Source organism: Salvelinus alpinus, chromosome 33 (genome assembly GCF_045679555.1).
Source record: "Salvelinus alpinus chromosome 33, SLU_Salpinus.1, whole genome shotgun sequence".
NCBI lineage: Eukaryota > Metazoa > Chordata > Actinopteri > Salmoniformes > Salmonidae > Salvelinus > Salvelinus alpinus.
Window position 1 is genome coordinate 27,175,453 of NC_092118.1, and position 25,673 is coordinate 27,201,125.

Sequence of the window (25,673 nt, forward strand, 5' to 3'; positions counted from 1 at the left end):
CAAAATAAAGGTATGTCATTGACAGTGATGCAAATGAATACAAATAGTAGAATTATGCCATACTTTTATTTAGAAGGCTAACCGCAAAGTCCACTATTGTGGCTAATCCTTATTGTGGCTAGCTTCACATAGATGGGTCCGACCACCATTAATCAAATAAGAACTGTCTTAAAAATGTGGGTGATTTTAGATGACAACTAGCTGTATAGTTAGCTAGCTAACTATAGCTACTGAAACAGATTATGTTGTTTTGCTATGTTTTTGGGGAAGAACATTGTTTGCATCCATGAGCTAGCTAGCTTTGTTTTATGACCAGCACTGTAAGTGCGCGAGACAACTTTACCAGCATCATAGCATACGTATTGATGAATCAATGTGACATATGAAATACGAGTGATAGTGTAATCAATGTGTTATAACTACGTAAAAAATAAATGAACGCGTTAAATTATTATGTGACATGCAGTCATATTCAGGTCCTGATTGGTCAATAAGCTTATTTGACACGTCAAATAGTGTTATTTTTTTTTGATACGCAAAGACCCAAATGGAGTTCCATAGAAATCCTGGTTGAGAATGAAACGACTGAACAAATGAACAACGAAACAGCACAGCAAGTAAGTGGAAGAAATAGGTTTTGATTATGTTTTACTGGTAATGGGGACATACATAAATGCAAACAAAATAACTTTTTGGTCAGTTAAGAACAAATTCTCACTTACAATGACGGCCCGGGCGACGCTGGGCCAATTGTGTGCCGCCCTATGGGACTCCCAATCACAGCCGGATGTGATACAGCCTGGATTCGAACCAGGGACTGTTATGCCTCTTGCACTGAGATGCAGTGCCTTAGACCGCTGCGTCCATGCGTGTGTGTTAACTATTTAACTGTACTAGAATGCTTAAAAGGCCGCTAAAATTGTAAATATCGGTATCGTTTTTTTGGCACGGATAATATCGGTATCGGCCAAAAAAATTATGTCGGTGCATCACTAATTAATAATGCCTAGGAATACAAATGTCAACGCTATGTCATTTGAGAAAAGATGTAGGTAACGATTTGATGATTTTATGTCATTCGTCATTAGAACTGACTGAACAGTCACTGATGCTACGTGTCAGTGTGAATCAGTTCTCAAATTCCCCCTTTCAGGGTATAACATTACAACTGTATAGCTAAAAGGCTACGTGTTTGTAGATGGACTGAGATGAATGAACCTCCGGCAGCGGATGGAGTGTGTAGAATGTGTGTGTGTGTGCGTGTAACACAGTGGAACCTATCCTGAGGGGATTACAGTGACAGTGGTGCTGCTGGCTCTGTGCTGCCTGGGATCCGTGAGAAAATCCCCCTCCTTATGAATGGAAGTGTAATCTTTCCCCGTCTCCAACACGCATGCACACACACACACACACACACACATACACACACAGAGAGAGAGAGCTTGGTGATGGAAAATATCAGCTGAGTGCAGAGATCTGCACAAGGGATTTATGCTTCTTTCTGCATGTAGTCGATTTATGAGCTCACACACACACTAACATATTGACAAAATACACACACACACACACACGTACGTATGCACACACAGAAGCAAAAGCATTCACACACCCATATGCCGGCATATGCTCACATACCCGCAAACACACACAACATTTGCATGCCCCCCCCCACACACACACACACACGCACGCACGCACGCACAAAGGATTACAAAAAACACTTAATTAAGAAAACAGCTTTGGGATTTTCTAATCAGAGTGTGAGTGAAGAGGATTAGATAGGAAGACTATACTGCGTGGCAGGCAGGCCAGGAGATATGAACCCAACCCTCTCTAAACTGACTCTACTGTCGTCTATAGGCCTACCCTAAACCCCCATTTTATATTGTAATTGATCTCGCTTGCACCATTTTGTTAGATGTTTCACAGTAGACAACAGTGTACTATCAGCACATTCAGATCACGCCTGCTGCCCTGCCCTGCACACGCGCGCGCGCGCGCGCTCACACACACACACACACACACACACACACACACACACACACACACACACACACACACACACACACACACACACACACACACACACACACACACACACACACACACACACACACACACACACAGGAAGCTTTCTGCTAACAGCCCGCAGCATGTTAGGAAGATACCATATCTGGGGAGGAATATTTAGTGAGAGAGGGAGGGAGGAGGAGAATAGGAATAAAGAGGCAGGTGCTTTACAATAATGTTTTCATCTCCTGATGAGCTTGTTTTTCACCAGGTAGGTAGCTATAAAAACACTGTGCAATTTCAGAAAGAAGTGTGTGATCAGCCAACCCTGACTTCTAGCTGTAACCCCCTCAGGACATTTGATTTGAGGCTTTCCCCTCCATCCCCCCTACCCTCCATCTCCTCCATCCCCCCCTACCCTCCATCCCTTCCCTATCCTCCACCCCCCCTACCCTCCATCCCTTCCCTACCCTCCATCCCTTCCCTCCATCCCCCCTACCCTCCATCCCCCCCTTCCCTCCCCCCTACCCTCCATCCCCTCCCTACCCTTCTACCCTCCATCCCCTCCCTACCCTTCTACCCTCCATCCCCTCCCTACCCTCCATCCCCACCCTACATCCCCTCCCTACCCTTCTACCCTCCCTACCCTCCATCCCATCCCTACCCTCCATCCCATCCCTACCCCCCCTACCCTCCATCCCCTCCATCCCCTAACCTACCCTCCACCCCCCCTCCCCTCAATCCCCTCCCTACCCTTCTACCCTCCATCCCCTCCATCTCCTCCATCCCCCCCTACCCTCCATCCCTTCCCTATCCTCCACCCCCCCTACCCTCCATCCCTTCCCTACCCTCCATCCCTTCCCTACCCTCCATCCCCCCCTACCCTCCATCCCCTCCCTCCCCTCCTACCCTCCATCCCCTCCCTACCCTTCTACCCTCCATCCCCTCCCTACCCTCCATCCCCTCCCTACCCTTCTACCCTCCATCCCCTCCTACCCTCCATCCCATCCCTACCCTCCATCCCCCCCTACCCTCCATCTCCTCCATCCCCTAACCTACCCTCCACCCCCCCTCCCCCCAACCCCCCCCTACCCTCTCCCCTCCATCCCCCCCTACCCTCCATCCCCTCCCTACCCTTCTACCCTCCATCCCCTCCCTACCCTCCACCCCCCCAACCCTCCATCCCATCCCTCCCCTCAATCCCCTCCCTACCATCCTACCCTCCACCCCCCCTACCATCCTACCCTCCATCCCCTCCCTACCCTCCAGCCCCTCCATCTCCTTAGAGTAAGGAGCTGTTCCTTCCATTCATTCTCAGATTCCATTAGTTCATTGGTCCGTTTGGTTCAGTGAATTGTACTGTGTAAGGTAAGAGAGTTTTCCTCAACATGAATTAGGCCTACCTTGATATTTTAAAATGGCTGGGATGTATGACGTAACAAGCTTCATGAAAGAAGCATTGAAACAATAGTGGAAAGACTAGGTTTCATTTTGTGTTTAGCCTAGTTTCACAAATCAGACCTTTGCTTTACAAGTTCTACACTGTGTAAAAATAGGTTAGGTTACATACAATAGCATATCATATAAAGTAAGGCTAGGGCATACTACTAACTTAATGATGTTAGTAATAATCTCAGACATGACAAAGAAATAACACCTTAATGAGAATAGGGAAAAGTTCAAATAAATAGGCCTAAGTCAACTTCCAGTGATACAACAAATAATGTGGGTTTAAATGCTAATACTGTAGCTTCACTTCCTTGGTACATTTTGGAGAAAATGTATGCTCAGTTTGTCACGCATGGCATTGGGGTACAGCTAGCAGCATTTTAGCCAAAGACTGTTACACTAGCTGTCTAGTCTGTGTTTTATAAATGTGCAATAAGCATAAAACACAATTATATAAAGAACTGTCAACTCAACCACATTCTGAGAAATAAGGTAGGCCACTTGATTTCAACATCTGAATAAAGTGGACAGGATAACATGCTGTTAAACAGTTGGAGACAGAAGGGTGTGTTCATAACAATTCACTAACACGTGGACTTGAGAGATTGTTGATGAGACCTGTGTTAATTATCTATAGCCTAATGCCAACTACAAGAAGTTAGTCGTTATTAGTGAATGTGCATTAGTCATGGTTCTAGTTAACCTCTCTTGGGTAGGGGGCAGTATTTTGACGTCCGGATGAAAAGCGTGCCCAAAGTAAACTGCCTGTTACTCAGGCCCAGAAGCTAGGATATGCATATCATTGGTAGATTTGGATAGAAGACACTCTAAAACTGTTACAATTATGTCTGTGACTATAACGGAACTGATATGGCAGGCGAAACCCCGAAGACAAACCATCCCAAAAAAAACTATTTTCACTGGCTATCACTTTTATTGTAAGGCCAAGTCCTCCCAGATTGCAGTTCCTAGGGCTTCCACTAGATGTCAACAGTCTTCAGAAAGAGTTTCAGGCTAGGTTTTGGAAAGATTTGCCAGAAATTGTAGTTTTTCTAGGTGGCTCCCATTTTGGCTGTAGTGTTTCCAAGCGAGTGGAAGAGAGCGCGTTCTTTGGTATTTTTCTCCGGTAAAGACAATAACGATTCTCCGTCTTAAATTTGATCGTTTATTTACATATTAGGGTACCTAAGGTTTGATTATAAACGTTGTTTGACTTGTTTGGAAAAGTTTATTAGTAATGTTTGGGATTCATTTTGTATGCATTTTGATGGAAGGAAACTGGGTGGATTATTGACTGAAGCGCACCAGCTAAACTGAGTTTTTATGGATAAAAAGAAGGACATTATCGAACAAAAGGACCGTTTGTGATGTAACTGGGATCTTTTGGAGTGCCAACAGAAGAAGATCATCAAAGGTAAGGCATTTTTCATATCGCTATTTCTGACTTTCGTGTCGCACCTGCCTGGATGAAATATGTTGTTCATGTGTTTGTATGCGGGGCGCTGTCCTCAGATAATCGCATGGTATGCTTTCGCCGTAAAGCCTTTTTGAAATCTGACACAGCGGCAATATTAACAAGAAGTTAAGCTTTATTTTGATGTATTACACTTGTGATTTTATGAAAGTTAAATATTTATAATAGTGTAGTTTGAATTTCGTGCTCTGCAATTTCACCGGATGTTGGCAGGTGGGACGCTAAACTATTATTGTGTATTATGGTTGTGGAAGGCTTATTTAGCCTAAGTATAACTTCACAAGCCCTGAATTAGATTATTGCTGACTGTTTGAAATGCAGTGTCTTAAATGTACAACAACGCTTATTTAGAGAAAACATGAGGGTAGGCAACAACACATCCGCCATGCTGACCATCAACACGGGGCCCCTCAGGGGTGCGTGTTTAGTCCCTTCCTGTACTCCCTGTTCACACATGACTGTGTGGCCACACATGACTTCAACACCATCATTAAGTTTGCCGATGACACAACTGCTGGCCTGATCACCAACGACGATGAGACAGCCTATAGGGAGGTCAGAGAGCTGGCAGTGTGGTGCTAGGACAACAACCTCTCCCTCAACGTCGGTAAGACAAACAAGCTTATTGTGGACTATAGAAAACTGAAGGCCGAACACTCCCCCATGCACATCAACGGGGCTGTAGTGGAGTGGGTCGAGAGCTTCAAGTTCCTCTGTGTCAAAATCTCAAAGGACCTATCATGGTCCAAACACACCAACACTGTCATGAAGAGGGCAAGACAACGCCTCTTCCCTCGGGGAGCTGAAAAGAGTTGGCATGGGCCGTCAGATCCTCAAAACGTTCTACAGCTGTACCATTGAGAGCATCTCGACAAGCTGCATCAGCTCTTGCTATGGCAACTGCTTGGCATCTGACCGCAAAGCACTACATAGGGTAATGCGAACGGCTCAGTTCGGTTAACTAAAAAGTTAACCAAATAGCTACCCGGACTATCTGCATTGACCCTTTTTGACTCTGTACACACAGACTGGACTCTACCCACACGCTCACACTGACACTCCAACACATACACATGAACACACACACTTACTCACACAACACGTACACACAGGCACATTGTCGCCACACAAACACTTACACACTTATCACAGTCACTGCTGCTACTGTCTATTATCTATCCTGTTGCCTAGTCACTTTAACCCTACCCTATGTACAATTGAAATCGGAAGTTTACATACACTTAGGTTGGAGTCATTAAAACTAGTTTTTCAACCACTTCACAAATTTCTTGTTAACAAACTATAGTTTTGGCAAGTCGTTTAGGACATCTACTTTGTGCATGATACAAGTAGTTTTTCCAACAATTGTTTACAGATTATTTCACTTATAATTCACTGTATCACAATTCCAGTGGGTCAGAAGTTTACATACACTAAGTTGACTGTGCCTTTAAACAGCTTGGAAAATTTCAGAAAATGATGTCATGGCTTTAGAAGCTTCTGATAGGCTAATTGACATTATTTGAGTCAATTGGAGGTGTACCTGTGGATGTATTTCAAGGCCTACCTTCAAACTCAGTGCCGCTTTGCTTGACATCATGGGAAAATCAAAAGAAATCAGCAAAGACATCAGAAAAAAAATTGGAAGTTGGAAGATTACATACACCTCAGCCAAATACATTTCAACTCCGTTTTTCACAATTCCTGACATTTAATCCTAGTAAAAATTCCCTGTCTTAGGTCAGTTAGGATGAGCACTTTATTTTAAGAATGTGAAATGTCAGAATAATAGTAGAGAGAATGATTTATTTCAGCTTTTGTCTCCTTCATCATATTCCCAGTGGGTCAGAAGTTAACATACACTCAATTAGTATTTGGTAGCATTGCCTTTAAATTGTTTAACTTGGGTCAAATGTTTTGGGTAGCCTTCCACAAGCTTCCCACAATAAGTTGGGTGAATTTGGGCCCATTCCTCCTGACAGAGCTGGTGTAACTGAGTCAGGTTTGTAGGCCTCCTTGCTCGCACACGCTTTTTCAGTTCTGCCCACACATTTTTTGTAGGATTGAGGTCAGGGCTTTGTGATGGCCACTCCAATACCTTGACTTTGTTGTCCTTAAGCCATTTTGCCACATCTTTGGAAGTATGCTTGGGGTCATTGTCCATTTGGTCCATTTGGTCCATTTGCGGCCAAGCTTTAAATCAAATCAAATCAAATTTTATTTGTCACATACACATGGTTAGCAGATGTTAATGCGAGTGTAGCGAAATGCTTGTGCTTCTAGTTCCGACAATGCAGTAATAACCAACAAGTAATCTAACCTAACAATTCCACAACTACTACCTTATACACACAAGTGTAAAGGGATAAAGAATATGTACATAAAGATATATGAATGAGTGATGGTACAGAACGGCATAGGCAAGATGCAGTAGATGGTATAGAGTACAGTATATACATATGAGATGAGTAATGTAGGGTATGTAAACATAAAGTGGCATAGTTTAAAGTGGCTAGTGATACATGTATTACATAAAGATGGCAAGATGCAGTAGATGATATAGAGTACAGTATATACATATACATATGAGATGAGTAATGTAGGGTATGTAAACATTGTTGTCCTTGATGTCCAGTGGTTGTTGTCCTTGATGATCTTTATGGCCTTCCTGTGACATCGGGTGGTGTAGGTGTCCTGGAGGGCAGGTAGTTTGCCCCCGGTGATGCGTTGTGCAGACCTCACTACCCTCTGGAGAGCCTTACGGTTGTGGGCGGAGCAGTTGCCGTACCAGGCGGTGATACAGCCCGACAGGATGCTCTCGATTGTGCATCTGTAGAAGTTGGTGACAAGCCGAATTTCTTCAGCCTCCTGAGGTTGAAGAGGCGCTGCTGCGCCTTCTTCACAACGCTGTCTGTGTGGGTGGACCAATTCAGTTTGTCCGTGATGTGTACACCGAGGAACTTAAAACTTTAACTTAAACTTTAACTTCCTGACTGATGTCTTGAGATGTTGCCTCAATATATCCACAAGTTTCCTGCCTCATGATGCCATCTATTTTGTGAAGTGCACCAGTCCCTCCTGCAGCAAAGCACCCCCACAACATGATGCTGCCACCCCCGTTCTTTGCGGTTGGGATGGTGTTCTTTGGCTTGCAAGCCTCCCCCTTTTCCCTCCAAACATAACAATGGTCATTATGGCTAAACAGTTCTATTTTTGTTTCATCAGACCAGAGGACATTTCTCCAAAAAGTACGATCTTTGTCCCCATGTGCAGTTGCAAACCGTAGTCTGGCTTTTTTATGGCGGTTTTGGAGCAGTGGCTTCTTCCTTGCCGAGCGGCCTTTCAAGTTATGTCGATATAGAACTCGTTTTACTGTGGATGTAGATACTTTTGTACCTGTTTCCTCCAGCATCTTAACAAGGTCCTTTGCTGTTGTTCTGGGATTGATTTGCACTTTTCGCACCAAAGTACGTTCATCTCTAGGAGACAGAACGCGTCTCCTTCCTGAGCGGTATGACGGCTGCGTGGTCCCATGGCGTTTATACTTGCGTACTATTGTTTGTCCAGATGAACATGGTACCTTCAGGCGTTTGGATATTGCTCCTAAGGATGAACCAGTTGTGGAGGTCTACATTATTTTTCGGAGGTTTTGGCTGATTTCTTTTGATTTTCCCATGATGTCAAGCAAAGAGGCACTGAGTTTGAATGTAGACCTTGAAATACATCCACAGGTACACCTCCAATTGACTCAAACAATGTCAATTAGCCTATCAGAAGCTTCTAACGCCATGACATCATTTTCTGTCATTTTCAAGCTGTTTAAAGGCACAGTCAATTTTAACGTATGTAAACCTCTGACCCACTGGAATTGTGATACAGTGAATTATAAGTGAAATAATCTGTCTGTAAACAATTGTTGGAAAATGTACTTGTGTCATGCACAAAGTAGATGTCCTAACCAACTTGCCAAAACTATAGTTTGTTAACAAGAAATTTGCGCAGTGGTTGAAAAACGAGTTTTAATTGCTCCAACCTAACCTCAACTGGAGGCTGTTGTTTTATCTGAATGGGGTTGGGGAGAAAGCACAGCATGTGGCCTCAATTAGCACATCTAGCTAGCTTCTCTAGGCTACTCCAGTCAAGACCGGCCAGCACTGTTATATGGGATGATAAATAACATTGTGGCTGCTACAAGTTAGCTAGTCTTGGCTGTAACCGAGTTGGCGCCTTGACGTCTCTTTCTTTCCCTCCGTCTGCTCACTCCCATTTCATAAACACCGCCCCCTCTGCAGCTGCAGAAATAGAGCACCAGCCTCTCTCCCTCGCGCAGCAGTACTCAGGTTAAAATATTTTAAAAATATATAATAATAATAATGAATATCTGACAAAAATTCATGATACTATTCTAATAGTGAAATTATTTCAAACCTCCATCTCTAGTGTCAACATCAGGCCCATTGGGTTTCCTGAGTATGAACCATACAGACCCGGTTCAGCCCAACCCTCCTGACAGATGTCTATTCTCCCTCATTAACATCTGCACCACACTATCGCTCTCCCTCTCTCTCACAAACAGAGCAAAATCCATTATCTGTTACTGCCATTTCCACATGCAGCAGCCAAGCTCATATAATCATTGATCATGAAGCAGGGAAGCAGGCAGGGAGACAACATAGTCGGCCATTATGTTGTTCTCAGCTCTGCTCGCTTAATGAGAATATAAAACTAGAGTGTCTCTCTCTATCCCTGGTTGGTTCATTTCACAGTTTCCATAACAGCCCTAGTGATGACCTGAGTGACAATATACACATTCCTCCTCCCTGCCTCTCAGTTCGCCTGCATGTCCTCCTGCCTCCCAGCTTGCCTGCATGTCTTCCTGCCTCCCAGCTTGCCTGCATGTCCTCCTGCCTCCCAGCTTGCCTGCATGTCCTCCTGCCTCCCAGCTTGCCTGCATGTCCTCCTGCCTCCCAGCTTGCCTGCATGTCTTCCTGCCTCCCAGCTTGCCTGCATGTCTTCCTGCCTCCCAGCTTGCCTGCATGTCTTCCTGCCTCCCAGCTTGCCTGCATGTCTTCCTGCCTCCCAGCTTGCCTGCATGTCTTCCTGCCTCCCAGCTTGCCTGCATGTCTTCCTGCCTCCCAGCTTGCCTGCATGTCTTACATTTACATTTAAGTCATTTAGCAGACGCTCTTATCCAGAGCTGCCTCCCAGCTTGCCTGCATGTCTTCCTGCCTCCCAGCTTGCCTGCATGTCCTCCTGCCTCCCAGCTTGCATGTCTGTCTTTCTGCCTCCCAGCCAGTCAGCTTCCCAGTCTTCTTGACTCCCAGCCTGACTGCCTTCTTCCTGTCTCCAAGCCTGGCTGCCTGTCTTTCTCCGCCTCAGGTCAGATATTACATGAGCTCACACTGGGTGTGGCTTACAGTATAACAACACAGTTTCATTGTACAGGGGGAAGGGAACTGCATACAGTATATACTAAATCCATATATCCACTAGTCTCTGTCATAACCTAGCTGTCCTATCTGCAGCAAGCTAGCCTAAATGCTAACGGCAGCCGTTGTTGCTCATTCCTGTCTGTCTGTGTCATGAATTTTAAAATGAACTTTGAGCTGCCATCTTGGCAGCTACTATTTTATGAGCAGTTATGTCTATCAAGCTAGCAGCTGCTATCAGCTAGTCAACTAGCTATTCTATTGTACTCCAGAAATGAATGGGCACTAAGGAAGCCAAGCCGTAAAGGAGAATTGACAGTGTGACACAACTTGCTTTAGACAGGATGCAGAGCAAAAACAAAATGGTAGATTATTGTGGAAGGCCACTGAAATTACTTTTCAAAAGAAATACAACACCGTGGCCCTATATCATGCCATACAGCTGTGGTGTTATAAGGGCATAGTGAGGCATATGAGAACAAGGTCAGTGAGACACCTACCCGATCTTGGCCTTCTGTTTGGGCTTGGACGAGGGCACAATGCGGGCCTTCTTGGAGGCCTTGGTCCTGGTCTTGTTGCCTCGGTCCCTCTCCCTGTCTCTGTCTCTGTCCCTCTCCCTCTCTCTCCTGTGGGCCGAGGAGCTCCCAGAGGGGAAGCTCTCTGGACTCATAACCCTGGGGATGTTCTTCTCTCCTCTCTCCCGGGCCTTAGCAATGGCCTCATGGATGATCCTGTTAGCCTTCTGCTGCTTGTCCTCCCCAGCCTCCTCCATCAGTTGCTGCTGCTGCTGCTCCCTCTGCTCCTTCACCAGCCTCCGCTGGGCCCGCTTCTCCAACGACGAGCTGTAGGAGGACGAAGACGAGGAGGATGAGCTGCTCTTCATCGGGGGGCTGAGGACCCGCGCTGCTGTGTGGCTGTTGGGACCATTAGCATTCTTGTTCTTGGGAGGCTGGAGAGAAGAGGAGAGAGAGGAGGGGGGATATTAATCAGACTGAGGGAACACATATACCAACAGGATGATGTCATTGTAACATACAGTGGGGAGAACAAGTATTTGATACACTGCCGATTTTGCAGGTTTTCCTACTTACAAAGCATGTAGAGGTCTGTAATTTTTATCATAGGTACACTTAAACTGTGAGAGACGGAATCTAAAACAAAAATCCTGAATATCACATTGTATGATTTTTAAGTAATTAATTAGCATTTTATTGCATGACATAAGTATTTGATCACCTACCAACCAGTAAGAATTCCGGCTCTCACAGACCTGTTAGTTTTTCTTTAAGACGCCCTCCTGTTCTCCACTCATTACCTGTATTAACTGCACCTGTTTGAACTTGTTACCTGTATAAAAGACCCCTGTCCACACACTCAATCAAACAGACTCCAACCTCTCCACAATGGCCAAGACCAGAGAGCTGTGTAAGGACATCAGGGATAAAATTGTAGACCTGCACAAGGCTGGGATGTGCTACAGGACAATAGGCAAGCAGCTTGGTGAGAAGGCAACAACTGTTGGCGCAATTATTAGAAAATGGAAGAAGTTCAAGATGACGGTCAATCACCCTCGGTCTGGGGCTCCATGCAAGATCTCACCTCGTGGGGCATCAATGATCATGAGGAAGGTGAGGGATCAGCCCAGAACTACATGGCAGGACCTGGTCAATGACCTGAAGAGAGCTGGGACCACAGTCTCAAAGAAAACCATTAGTAACACACTACGCCGTCATGGATTAAAATCCTGCAGCGCACATAAGGTCCCCCTGCTCAAGCCAGCGCATGTCCAGGCCCGTCTGAAGTTTGCCAATGACCATCTGGATGATCCAGAGGAGGAATGGGAGAAGGTCATGTGGTCTGATGAGACAAAAATAGAGCTTTTTGGTCTAAACTCCACTCGCCGTGTTTGGAGGAAGAAGAAGGATGAGTACAACCCCAAGAACACCATCCCAACCGTGAAGCACGGAGGTGGAAACATCATTCTTTGGGGATGCTTTTCTGCAAAGGGGACAGGACGACTGCACCGTATTGAGGGGAGGATGGATGGGGCCATGTATCATGAGATCTTGGCCAACAACCTCCTTCCCTCAGTAAGAGCATTGAAGATGGGTCGTGGCTGGGTCTTCCAGCATGACAACGACCTGAAACACACAACCATGGTAACTAAGGAGTGGCTCCGTAAGAAGCATCTCAAGGTCCTGGAGTGGCCTAGCCAGTCTCCAGACCTGAACCCAATAGAACATTTTTGGAGGGAGCTGAAAGTCCGTATTGCCCAGCGACAGCCCCGAAACGTGAAGGATCTGGAGAAGGTCTGTATGGAGGAGTGGGCCAAAATCCCTGCTGCAGTGCGTGCAAACCTGGTCAAAAACTACAGGAAATGTATGATCTCTGTAATTGCAAACAAAAGTTTCTGTACTAAATATTAAGTTCTGCTTTTCTGATGTATCAAATACTTATGTCATGCAATAAAATGCTAATTAATTACTTAAAAATCATACAATGTGATTTTCAGGATTTTTGTTTTAGATTCCGTCTCTCACAGTTGAAGTGTACCTATGATAAAAATTACAGACCTCTACATGCTTTGTAAGTAGGAAAACCTGCAAAAACGGCAGTGTATCAAATACTTGTTCTCCCCACTGTACATACATCTGCATTAATAGCAAGACTGGAAAGAGCTGTGTATTACAAAGGACTCTCGGGCCTGATCTTAATGTCATTTCCTACGAAGTGGATGATCTTGTGGTCGTTAACACACACACACACCTTAATCCCCCCCACCCCACACACACTAATCCCCCCCACTATATTCACGTTCTCGTGTAGCCAAACCAAACCTACATTCCTGAATCTCAGACTGAATAGTTAGATAATTTAGCTCCTAGTTCTCACATTCCCCTTCAGTTAACCCCCCACAGCCTCTCTCACACATCATCTTCCCCCTCAGTTAACCCTCCACAGCCTCTCTCACACATAATCTTCCCCCTCAGTTAACCCCCCACAGCCTCTCTCACACATCATCTTCCCCCTCAGTTAACCCTCCACAGCCTCTCTCACACATCATCTTCCCCCTCAGTTAACCCTCCACAGCCTCTCTCACACATCATCTTCCCCCTCAGTTAACCCTCCACAGCCTCTCTCACACATCTTCCCCTTCAGTTAACCCTCCACAGCCTCTCTCACACATCATCTTCCCCCTCAGTTAACCCTCCACAGCCTCTCTCACACATCATCTTCCCCCTCAGTTAACCCTCCACAGCCTCTCTCACACATAATCTTCCCCCTCAGTTAACCCTCCACAGCCTCTCTCACACATAATCTTCCCCCTCAGTTAGCCCTCCACAGCCTCTCTCACACATCATCTTCCCCCTCAGTTAACACTCCACAGCCTCTCTCACACATCATCTTCCCCCTCAGTTAACCCTCCACAGCCTCTCTCACACATCATCTTCCCCTTCAGTTAACCCTCCACAGCCTCTCTCACACATCATCTTCCCCCTCAGTTAACCCTTCACAGCCTCTCTCACACATCATCTTCCCCCTCAGTTAACCCTCCACAGCCTCTCTCACACATCATCTTCCCCCTCAGGAACAGAAGTGTGAAATGTACCATAGCAGCTTTGCTGCCTGGAATGAGAGTCAAGTCACCCAGGCAGGCTCAATAAGGAAATGTTGTAAACACAAAGGAATGGGATTACAAAAGTGAATCAGCGAAGCTCTGAAAAACCCCATGTGCATAACAATCAAGCTGTATACTTACACTGCTGCTTAGTGATGTGGGGAGAGAGAGAGACATAGACAGAGAAAGACTAGAATTGATGAAGCAACATGCTATGAGCTATGTGTAGTTTGTAGTCTTAGCATTTAGCAGTAGCTGACAGAGGGGAGACATACTCAGAAATCAGCCTTCTCAGGAAGGTTAACTCATAAATTCCAAGAAATGGCAGATAAGGAAAATTACGGGTTTTCATTGCACTCTAATGATATGAATGTATGATATGATATGAATGTGATTGTCAAAAGGGAAGTTACACTGATCGATCTAGAAAATAGAACACTGAAAACAACAGCCAGCTGGTCTAGAAAACGCAGACAGCAGAAGTCACAACAACACTCTTAGCTAGTTGGCTGTACCTCTTCTATTAGGCCCTCTAAGCCTTGATAATGATATAGCCTTGACATAGGCTTGGCATAGCCTTGATAGCCTTTTAAAGACAAACAACCAGTCACCAGAATATCCCATTCTGCTGCTGTGTCTCTACCCCACTACCTCACAGACATACTGAAAGTCTTGCTCTCTGAACTTTCTGCTAGCCACACATTTTCCCCCCTAGTCACATAGATTGCAGCAGCACAAACTTTCATTAAGACAGGCAGAAAGAAACAAGAGACAGGCAGGACCGGCACACTGACATTCAGCCAAACTAGAATAAATAATATAGACTAATATAGTAATATAGTATAGATAAAATGGGAATAAAACATGGGCTGAGTTTTATTCCCTTCGGCTGGGCCCAGAGCCTATAAATGGATGAGCTAATCTCAACGTGTTGCAGTCAGAGCGGATGGCTACATGACCCGAGGCCGAGCCACAGCACGGCACAGCCAGTTGCTTTCCTGACTGCTAAATAAAGAGAATTATCTTAAACTGCCACAAACAAAGCGGGGGAGGGGAGAAATAAATGACAGTTTATTTGGAAGATAAACAAGAGCTGTAGCTACAGAATTATATGTTTAACGTGTGCTGTGATGCCCAGACTATTAGTGGAAATCATTGCCCAGAACTGAAATATTCTCATTATTCAAGTTGAAGGTAAAAAAAGAGGGGGAGGAAAGAGAAAGTCAAGGTAAAGAACAGGGAAGAGAGGGAAGTAGCAAAGGGGAGAGAGGGCAGAGGGCGGGAATGAGAGCAGGAATGAGAGTTTATATGAAAAGTGAGTGAGAAAGGGAGAGAGAAGAAAAATGCACCAAAACCAAGTGTTCTGCAGCTGTGTAATACGACTATAAATAACTGAAATTACAAGCTGCCAGCACTGCAGTGATTTCAATCTCTCTCTCTGCCACCACACGCTCCCATGAAAACACGTTGCACTATTACAGTAAGGAAAGACTACAGAGAGATAGAGATAGCCAGGACATTTGGGCCAGTTAGTCCACTCACTCACCCACTCACTAACCCCTTACTTCCCTCATGCAGTGAACGCTGTGTGACTGATGTACTCATCTTATGTGACACACACACACATCGCCTTTTGCATCGAACCAGAGGTGGGGAGGAATCTATGGAGGGAGGAGGTGTGGGGGGAAAGCATGTGAGAGAGCATAGCTAGCACAGCTAAGCAAATGAGTATGGGAAAGAGCAGCAACAAGGAGTTCAAGATGGCGACAGTGGAGCTGCATCAGGCAGGCAGCATGAGCCAGTAGCAGAGGAGGTTGTTCAGTTGTTCAGTTCCTGTCGTCCGGCCCCTCCTCCCTCCCTCCCTCCACTCCCTCTCTCTGTGCAGCTCACTTACCCTTCCTCTTGGCCTCTTCACTGTAGACATGTTTTTTTCTATTTTTTGTTCTTCCTCCCCCTCTCTCTCCAACCACCTAACAAAAGCCTTGCCCTTTCGCCGGGTTTTTTCTCTCTCTCGTTCGACAGTCTGTCTTGCTTGAGCTGCGTGTCCACCCCCTCCCCCCTCCACAGGCAGCGTACAGGCGGGCGGTGGAGCCTCCTCTCCTTCACCTCCTCTCCACTCCTCTCCTCCCCTAGCGGGCAGGGCTGAAGCTCAGTAGGAGTGCATGGGGCTGGGCTGTTAGATCACTGGGAAAGCTGGGAGCAGGGCTGGTTGCGCCAGAAGAGGTGCGAAGCAGTGGCAGTCCAGGAAGCTCGTCTCATTCTGCTGCTACTGCGTGCTTCAGCTCCGTCCGGCTCAGGCAGGCGGGTCGTGTTGTGAGTGTCAGCGTCGCTCTCTCGCTCTACCCTCCTCTTTCCCTCCCTTCTCATTGATTCCCCTCCGCAAGCAATCGCGAGCTCTCTCCGTCCGCTCACTCTACCTATCTCTACTCGTTCCTTTTTCTTGCTCTCTTCGTTCGTGCCTCGTTCTCTTACATCCCAGGGTAAGGTAGGCTACTCCTTTGTACACAAAAAGGGTTTTGTGCTAGCTAGCTTGCTTGGTTGTTTTCCTTTTCCCACTAGTTTTCCCCTCTTCCCTCTCTGCCCTCCCTCTCCCGTGCTGGGGTATGTATGGCGAGGAACTGGAGTCTCCAGCAGCAGAGCGGTGGAAAATGAAAGCAGCACAAAGCAGCAAAATGCATCAGCATGAATATTAGAGATGTCGTTAAAATCCAGACTCGTTCTCTCTCTCTCTCTCACTCACTCTCTCTTTGTGAGGAAGTAGGCCAGCAGATGGTGCTAGCAGTTATTACATTAACTTTCACAACTTAACCCCAAAAGCACTGGATTTCTACACAAGCACAGATATTAACATAAATGGAATGCAGGCTTGCATGTGTTGCACATTGCTCTATACATAAAACATTATACACAAGAAACTGAATGACACCATATTATGTTGTACAGAGTCATAACATGAAAATCCACTATGAGAAAAAACTAAACAATACACTATTAAACAACCAAACAGCAAACAACCAACGTGTGCAAAACCATGAAACCATGAGGCTAAAAAGCCACAGCACTGTCCCTAGTACAGCACACTAACACACTGAGAGCTCACTCCCAGAGACTGTCAGTAAAGCAGTGGTCTCAGACACACTCTGGTGGGGAAAGAGAGACGTAGACAGATGCTGGCCACCCAGCCACACAGCCGTGTTCACTTCCCACCAGGAAGAGAATCCCTCTCGCAAGAGGTGGATAGACCTCCACACACACAAATGTATGCGAGATGTGAAAGGACAGGTCGTGACGAGCCTTCTGTCCCTTCCATGACTGACAGTCACTGGAGAGGCGATGGAAGAGAGGGAGGGGGCTCCCTGAAACATGATGCAAGGGCCATGTGCTCCAGCAGGCACATGGTGCTGGGAGGGGAACACACAGACATGCCTGGCTGGCCTGGAGCCTGCCTGGCACAGGGTTAGGTCCCAGAGTGGAGACACACACATCACCAGACAGACACGCACTCGTGCACGCGCTCACACACAAACTTAAAGAGCCATACATCTTGCTCTAAAGCACATGACTGTGTTTTTACAGTGAACTCTCGTTTGAAACCTTGTGCACAACATATAAGCCCCTTCTCAGGTTACACAAAGGGCTACATAGCCTGGGGGTTGACTGTTAGCTCCCTGCTAGTCAGAAGTAACCGGGAACAAGTTGGTAAGCTACAGGCTATGGCTAGCCTCGATGGCTATGTGGCTAGGTGGAGGCCAAGTACCTGGAGATGGATAGTTAGCTCCCTGCTAGTTAGAAATAACAGTAACAGGTCTGAAGCTACAGACTAGTAAGCTACAGGCTAAAGGCTACATGGCTATGTGGCTAGGGGGAGGCCAAGTACCTGGAGATGGATAGTTAGCTCCCTGCTAGTTAGAAATAACAGTAACAGGTCTGAAGCTACAAACTAGTAAGCTACAGGCTAAAGGCTACATGGCTATGTGGCTAGGGGGAGGCCAAGTACCTGGAGATGGATAGTTAGCTCCCTGCTAGTTAGAAATAACAGTAACAGGTCTGAAGCTACAGACTAGTAAGCTACAGGCTAAAGGCTACATGGCTATGTGGCTAAGGGACGGACATTTTCAGCAGAGCAGCAGCTCTCTCCCTGTCTGAAATGTAACACTGTTTAATGATATTAGAGCAGAATTATCTCACATGGATAATAGCTGAAAGGGGCACTGAGCTCTTAAGGACATAGGCCTAGTAAACTTAGTTGATCTGTGTTGCTTTATCGGTTTAATAAGTAGACTAGTATGATTAGTAGGCCTTAAGTAAGTCAGAATGTATGTAAATATTCCTAGCTTTCCATTAGGCGTTGGGGAAACTACAGAGAAAGAGAAGGGGAGAGAGAGGTAGGAAATAAAGAGAGACTGACTGATGTATTTAACTGGCCCTCTCATCAGTAGTGGCAAACAAAGGTGAAAGCCCTCCTTCCTGACTGGCTAAATAAACAACAGCTTAGCTGCAATATCATTTGGCTCTGCTTTCTCCAGCCTGTCTGAGCACAACTCTCTTAAAAAACCTGCCAGACACCTAACTCTGTGGAAGAACATTGGAACTACAAACATTGGAACTACAAACACGACAAAACATTGAACTGTACAACTGTAGGAATAACATACGACTGGTTAAAGTCCAACGTAGAGTATGTGTGGGAGGTCACAATGTACACAGTAGGTTGTGTTAACTCCAATCTAGTGCCCATGTGTTTGTCCTCATGCCCATATCTAGATAAATTAGCCTGTGCTGTGTGTTTGTGTGCGCATTCATGTGTCTGTGTATGTGCTTACTAGTGGTAGGCTATATGTGTGTTCTCCCCATGTTTGAGTGGGCATCTGATATAGGCTAGCTGTCAGGCTAGGCCTTGGGAGTTTGGACTCCTGTTCTAGGAGAGACGGAACGAAGGGAACTAAATGACACAACATGCCAATTACCGTCCCTGCAGTGGAGCGAGAACATGTCACATGCCAGATGGGAGCATGCCATGCAACAGGACTAAACTATAGCATAGTAGCAGTGGGCCTCACTCTCACATAAACAGAGCCTCACTCTCACAGAAATAGAGCCTCACTTTCACAGAGACAGAGCCTCACTTTCACAGAGACAGAGCCTCACTTTCACAGAAACAGAGCCTCACTCTCACAGACAGAGCCTCACTTTCACAGAGACAGAGCCTCACTTTCACAGAGACAGAGCCTCACTTTCACAGAGCCCTTGAAAACGATCAATTCACAGCCGTTAAAACACTGTTAAGAAGAACCGGTAAAAATACTGTATGTATAGTGTAATTCAGGGAGATATTTTAACAACAGTTCTTTCAGAGACAGGGCCTAAACGGTATGCAACCATGTTATGTACTGCATGTTGAGCATGAACATTTGAATAGTATAGTAGTACACTGAGGGGTTCACTGGGACGGACAGACAGCATCATTTTAGTCTGGGACCGACATCATAATGCAAAAGACTACATAACAGGCTGTTCAATGAGAGAGAGAGAGAGAGAGAGAGAGGTAGGTAGGTAGGTAGGTAGGATCAACAGATAGAGGTAGATAGAGAAAGCTAGGAAGAGATTCAATAACACCCATGTATACATAGATTCATACACAGGAAGGCTTTTAGCTGCCAGCGACTGGCTCTGCACAGGGTGTATTGTCTCTCTAGGCTGAGGATGTGTTGGTGAAAACAAGGGAGAAACAGGAACAGTGAACGCAGGCAGGCAGCCAGGCACACATGCTGAAATGGTCACATGGCTTGGTGGAGCTGTGGCGCCTTGGGAACCCAACGGTTAACATGCAAATAGGCCTCCCGGCAGAGAAATTAGTGTGCTGGGGGGGCTTCCCTCTAAAGTGAGAGAGAGAAAAAAAGAAAGAGAGAGAGAGAAAGAGTAAAAGAGACAGAAAGAGATAAAAAGGGAGCCAGAGGCACAGGTGTGAGTCTCTAAACAGTCCATAATAACCTCATCACAGACTCAGAGCCTGTATTAGTGTGCCTGCCACTCTTACTTCTGCCTCCCTCTGCGGGCCTTTGAGTAGGACTCCACTAACACACCGTTAGGGAAATTGACATTTATCATCCTAGGACAGAATGGAACTCGCACTATAACTGTGCACACACTATAGCCAATCATAGAGCCCACAAGACCCACCATATCAACAGTTAGCCTATATTTTCACCCACTAGGTAGTGCTGTAATGCTGGTTGTATAGGCTAGTAGGAGAGTGCATCTGTTGTAACAGAGAGAGCTGAGCAAGTGAACATAGTGTTCCTACAGAGCAAATATAGGAGACAGTGTGTGGTACTGGTCCCTAGAAATTTAATCAAAGACAGCCTACTTTTTCTTTGATGAATAATAAAGTGCATAGTACAGGAATAATAGAGATGATCCACTGCTTCTCTCTCACTTCAGCCTTTGCCTAAACGTTTTCCTTTTAAAAATATCTTAAGTCTACCTAGAAGTCAACCTTTGACGTCGACTCTTCCTTAAAAACACTCCTCACAGCAAAGTGTGTTGTGTCTTTGTGCATAATGTCCCTAAGAATAGTTATTGGCCTTGTGTTGTGAGAGGGATAATACCAGCAGTATACAACACTACTCACCTTCCCAGTTCCCAACCATAGCCTAACCAGAGACCAAACCTACTGCCTGGTTAATGGAATATAGATTAGTCTGTCAGGAGGTGGGGAAGAGATTAGGCCTGTTAATTAGGCCTATGGCTGTGGGCCAATTTAAAGTCATGCATGGAGAGTGAGGAAGTGTTTGTGGTAGAGAGAGAGGAGCGAAAGAGAGGAGAGAAAGAGAGAGAGAGAGAGAGAGAGAGAGAGAGACAGATGGAGTGTTTGTGTGTGAGAGAGAGGGGGGGGGTAGAGAGGTGTAGTTGATAAATGAAAGGGGGCACACTGCACGGCGATGCTTCCTGAACCAATTAAAAAGAGCATCAGGCCTTAATGATCCTTCACAGGGTTGGAGAGGGAAGGTAAGGTGTGCTGGTGCTAACCTCTTGTCCCGGGGAAAGGCTAATAACAGAAGTGACACTCAGTGGGCTAACAGGGCTTACAGGTCCTCCGTTCTCACTCTCTGACCTGGTCCACTTTGACCTTTGCTGTCACAGCCTGGCTGGCACACAGCTCTAGCAGGTCACATGGCAGCAGGGCCTTAGGCAGAACTGCAGTAGTAGAATATATGGCATTTAACTGGGTTGTATTCACATAGGGTTGACCCAAACCATACTGTTTGTGTCACGCCTGCTCCCGCTCTTCCTCCCCTGGCCATCGAGGGCGCCAGGATCCCCAGCATTACACACTCAAGCCACCATCAGTACACACACTTGCCTTACCCCCGTCACACGCATCAGCGATCATTGGACTCACATGGACTCAATTACTTGTGCCATTACCTTCTCTATATCTGTCTGTTCCCAAGCTCTGTTCCCTGCTTCGGGATTAATTGTCTCATGTCCGTGTTACCCGTGTTCCGACGCTGTTCCTGTCTGGTTTCCTTGTCTGTTCCCGAATAAATGTCTGACTCCCCGTACATGCTTCTCCTGTCCGGCGGCGGTCCTTACAGTCTGACTCTGATACCACTATTTTCTTATTCTATGTTGGATGTGTAACCAGGCAAATGGCCAGCCCAGTACAGCTCGGATTAGTTTGGCTCAGTGTGAAAAGGGTACTGGTTGCCTGTATCTGGATGGAGGAGCGGATGTGGAGAAATGTGGGTGGCAGAAGGACGGACAGAGTCCAGAGTTACAGAGTTAAGTCTAATACCATAGCCTAATTAAGCTAATGTTCTGCAGACCATGTGTAGTAGGTCTAGGCCTACAGATTAGGAAGGGGGAAACTACAGGGAATTATCCATTCTGTATAGAAACAGTATCAATAAAGTTTTATTGAATTAAAGAATCTAGTGTTCTTATTCCATTTGTGAAGGATAATCAACAAGGGGCTATGCGTTCTATGGGAAATAATGGATGACGTGGAAGGTGTGTTCCACGATGCGCTAGCGAAATGGAACTGACCTTCAACAGAGTTGCATTATTTTCCTGAGAACGCATAGCCCCTCTTTGATTATCTCTTTTATACCACGGCTATAATTTAACACATTTGCGGCTAAAAATGTGTTCATTTTCCAATAGAAATGTGTTCATTTTCCAGTAGAAATGTGTTCATTTTTCAGTAGAAATGTGTTCATTTTCCAGTAGAAATGTGTTCATTTTTCAGTAGAAATGTGTTCATTTTTCAGTAGAAATGTGTTCATTTTCCGGTAGAAATGTGTTCAACATCTACTGAATAGGCTAGCAAGTTTACTAGATAGCTACAGTAGTTTCTGTGGTAACCAAACAAACACACTTGTTAGTTTAGCTAACCAAACCATCAGTCCTAGCTTGCCATTATGAAAATATAATTCAACAATGCCAATAAAGTTTTCAATTCAAGTTTTGCTTTAAAAAGCAGCTCAAACATAGAACATGTAAGAATGAACTATAGCCATTGAGTTCTACCGTGCTAATATAGGGAATTATACAACGGGTGGGTCTAATCCTGAATGCTGATTGGTTAAAACCGCATTCCATTCTGTGTTTATTCTACAAGTTACAACCGGTTAAATCTATGACTTTAAAATTCCTAATTACTCTGTTCCATCTGACAGTGCAATCCATTGTCTCATCAACCCAGCCAAGCAATTTATAAACTTGATCTCCACTATAAAAAGCATCTAGACATTCTCACATTTCTATTAGACTAACATTTAGTTTTCAACAGTGGAGATTTGTATAAACATTGCTGTCTGTCTCTCCGACATTTGCAACATTGCTTCAATATTCAAATTCAATCTCCAGCTGTCCCATAGTAATGAACGTGTCGGGAGTCGGGACGAGACAGACAAACAGGCAGCGTTTTTCAGCCAGTAGAAATCATGAATCAGCTGGCATTATTTTATGGGTATATACAAAGAAATGTAAATTGAAAAAAGGTAAACGTGAAGCTAGTTTGCAGTCTTTCCAGCTTCAATTTGAAGTGATTGTGTTAGCTGTGTTGTTGGCTTGCTCCTCTGAACAACAGTTTCCTGACTAGTGAGCACATTTTCTATGCCAGAAAAAATCACGCCTCATTAGCTCATTGTTATGGATGTGTTCAAATAAATGTCACTAAAAAACAGCTTAAACAAATGCAAATGCAGCTACTTCACTGTTATTCTGGCTGCACTTTTTGACGTGACTGTAAGTTAGCCGTAGTTGGCTAACTAGCAAGCAAGGGATAAGAACTTTGCCAGCCATTATGGCAATGGAACATTTAGAACGAACGACTGGGTCGCGTACATACTGTAGATACAGAACAAAAAGACTGGGTCGCGTCCATACTGTAGATACAGAACAAAAAGACTGAACGACTGGGTCACGTCCATACTGTAGATACAGAACAAAAAGTCTGAATGACTGGGTCGCGTCCATACTGTAGATACAGAACAAAAAGACTGAACGACTGGGTCGCGTCCATACTGTAGATACAGAACAAAAAGACTGAACGACTGAGTCGAGGCCATACTGTAGATACAGAACAAAAAGACTGGGTCGCGTCCATACTGTAAATACAGAACAAAAAGACTGAACGACTGAGTCGAGGCCATACTGTAAATACAGAACAAAAAGACTGGGTCGCGTCCATACTGTAGATACAGAACAAAAAGACTGGGTCGCGTCCATACTGTAGATACAGAACAAAAAGACTGAATGACTGGGTCACGTCCATACTGTAGATATAGAACAAAAAGACTGAACGACTGGGTCACGTCCATACTGTAGATACAGAACAAAAAGACTGAATGACTGGGTCACGTCCATACTGTAGATATAGAACAAAAAGACTGAACGACTGGGTCGCGTCTCAGGCAACCGAACTGATAGAACGAACGACCAGCCGGCTTGGGTAGCAACCCTAGATTTGATGAAATAGTATGAATAAATTCATTAAAATAATGTTTTTAATGAAAACATGTCAATCATTATTGTATTGTATTATTGTATTGTTGTATAAAAGTGATACTGCCCTCGAAGCCAGTGTTTAGAGGATATATTGGCTTGGTCTCGAGCCTAACAACACCATTGCCAATATATCCTCCAAACACCGGCTTCTCGGCATTATCACTTAAATAACTCACACTCTAGAATGCCCTTCAAGCCAATCAGAAACAAGTATTCAACAATGCCATGGTATAAACATGAATAACAGTAGGTTCCCAGTCCAAAGTGACATATTATACTGTATAAGCCTAGGCCTCATTTCCTAAGAAATGCACTTACACTACTAGGTGGTATAATGGTATTAAACGCTGTAGATCTATACACAGGAGAACTATAGCTTCAACCAAGTACACACTCCTAGTATGCTAGGCTGTGTGTGTGGGCCTCCCTCTCTGGTCTGTTAGAGATATTTATAGTTATTACCCAGAAAGCTCTAAGGCCCAGGCCAAGACACACACACGCAGGCACATGCACACACAGCTTGGCATGTAATTCCTTGCAAATGCAGCGATTAGCAATTCACATAGGTTATGATATCATTAGCCGTACCTGCCATGGCAGAGAGAGAGGGCTGCACCATCACACCCATTACACATCCTCAAATAGCTCCCAAATAATTAGCTCTCCATTAGTCATTCAGTTAACTGACTCCTTCATTTCATTAAGAGAGGCATGCGATGGCCATTTGCATCTGTGAGAGGATTGGTGATAGGAGTGGTTCATGGATGGACTGGGACTGGGGAGGGTAAGGTAGTTTGGGCCTGGTCGTTAGGGATTCTATAGGATAGCAGAGGGGTGACAGAGGGGAGAGGGCAGTCTGAGGTCATTGAAGATGATGCTGTATCTGTCATTAGCACAGTATGGGGAAGGTCTGAGAGAGCCTCTATGATACACCACAAGTCAGGCGCTAAGCACCCAATGATACAGGCAAACTAATGTTCCCCTTGTTGTGTAGTGACACACCCAAAACCTTAAGGTTTTTAGGCCTCTCTAGATAAATAAGCTGGATGGTTATTACATAATCCTAGCAAGCATTACAATGGGCAGACATTCAAGGTCATTGCAGAATAACTTTCAATATAGCCATCAAAACAACCTGCCAATGAGCAGCCTACTTACTGGGGAGCAGAGATGGAGGGAGGGGATTCCAACAACAGTGGTTCCCTTAGAGCTTAGACCAGCAATTCTCAACAAATATGGGTTGTGGGAGGTTTTGAATGAGTCACCAATTTCGAAACATAGGCCTATTCCTTGCTTGAGAACTGAGAAATTAATCAGCATTACCTGGTGGTAACACACAAAATAGTATGATTTAGGCATTCAAATTAGCAATTGGTGGGTTCATCACCAGTCTTCTTCATGCTATAGCTCTCAATAATAAGAGGTTAAATCAGGAGAAGGCAGGTTGTTAGCAGCAAAAAAGCAGACATCAGTGCTGCAACGGCGAAACTACTTTTGCTATCTCAGATTGTTCTGGCAATTCTCACATATAAACTTTATTGGGAGAAATTATGTTTGACATGCTTTTTACATTTGTATCACAAACAATTGTTTTCTTAAATCATGATGAAAGTGGCCATTTTAGGACCTCTTTTTTGACCTATAAATGCCTCTGGTAAAACCTTATGATCCTTGAATC

At 45.1% G+C, this 25,673-nt stretch overlaps 1 protein-coding gene across 8 annotated transcripts in view; it reads right to left on the bottom strand.

Annotated features, from left to right (window-relative positions):
- LOC139562966 (chromodomain-helicase-DNA-binding protein 9-like) overlaps positions 1-25,673 on the bottom strand; it is a 142,317-nt gene that overhangs the window by 91,701 nt on the left and 24,943 nt on the right. For 7 of the 8 annotated variants that reach the window (XM_071381172.1, XM_071381175.1, XM_071381174.1 and 4 more), the window contains one exon: positions 10,863-11,311. In XM_071381172.1, the coding sequence (XP_071237273.1) occupies positions 10,863-11,311 (449 nt within the window). Of the gene's footprint in view, positions 1-10,862; positions 11,312-15,875; positions 16,759-25,673 lie in introns of those variants that run through there. The other variant, XM_071381176.1, reaches the window with a different exon arrangement.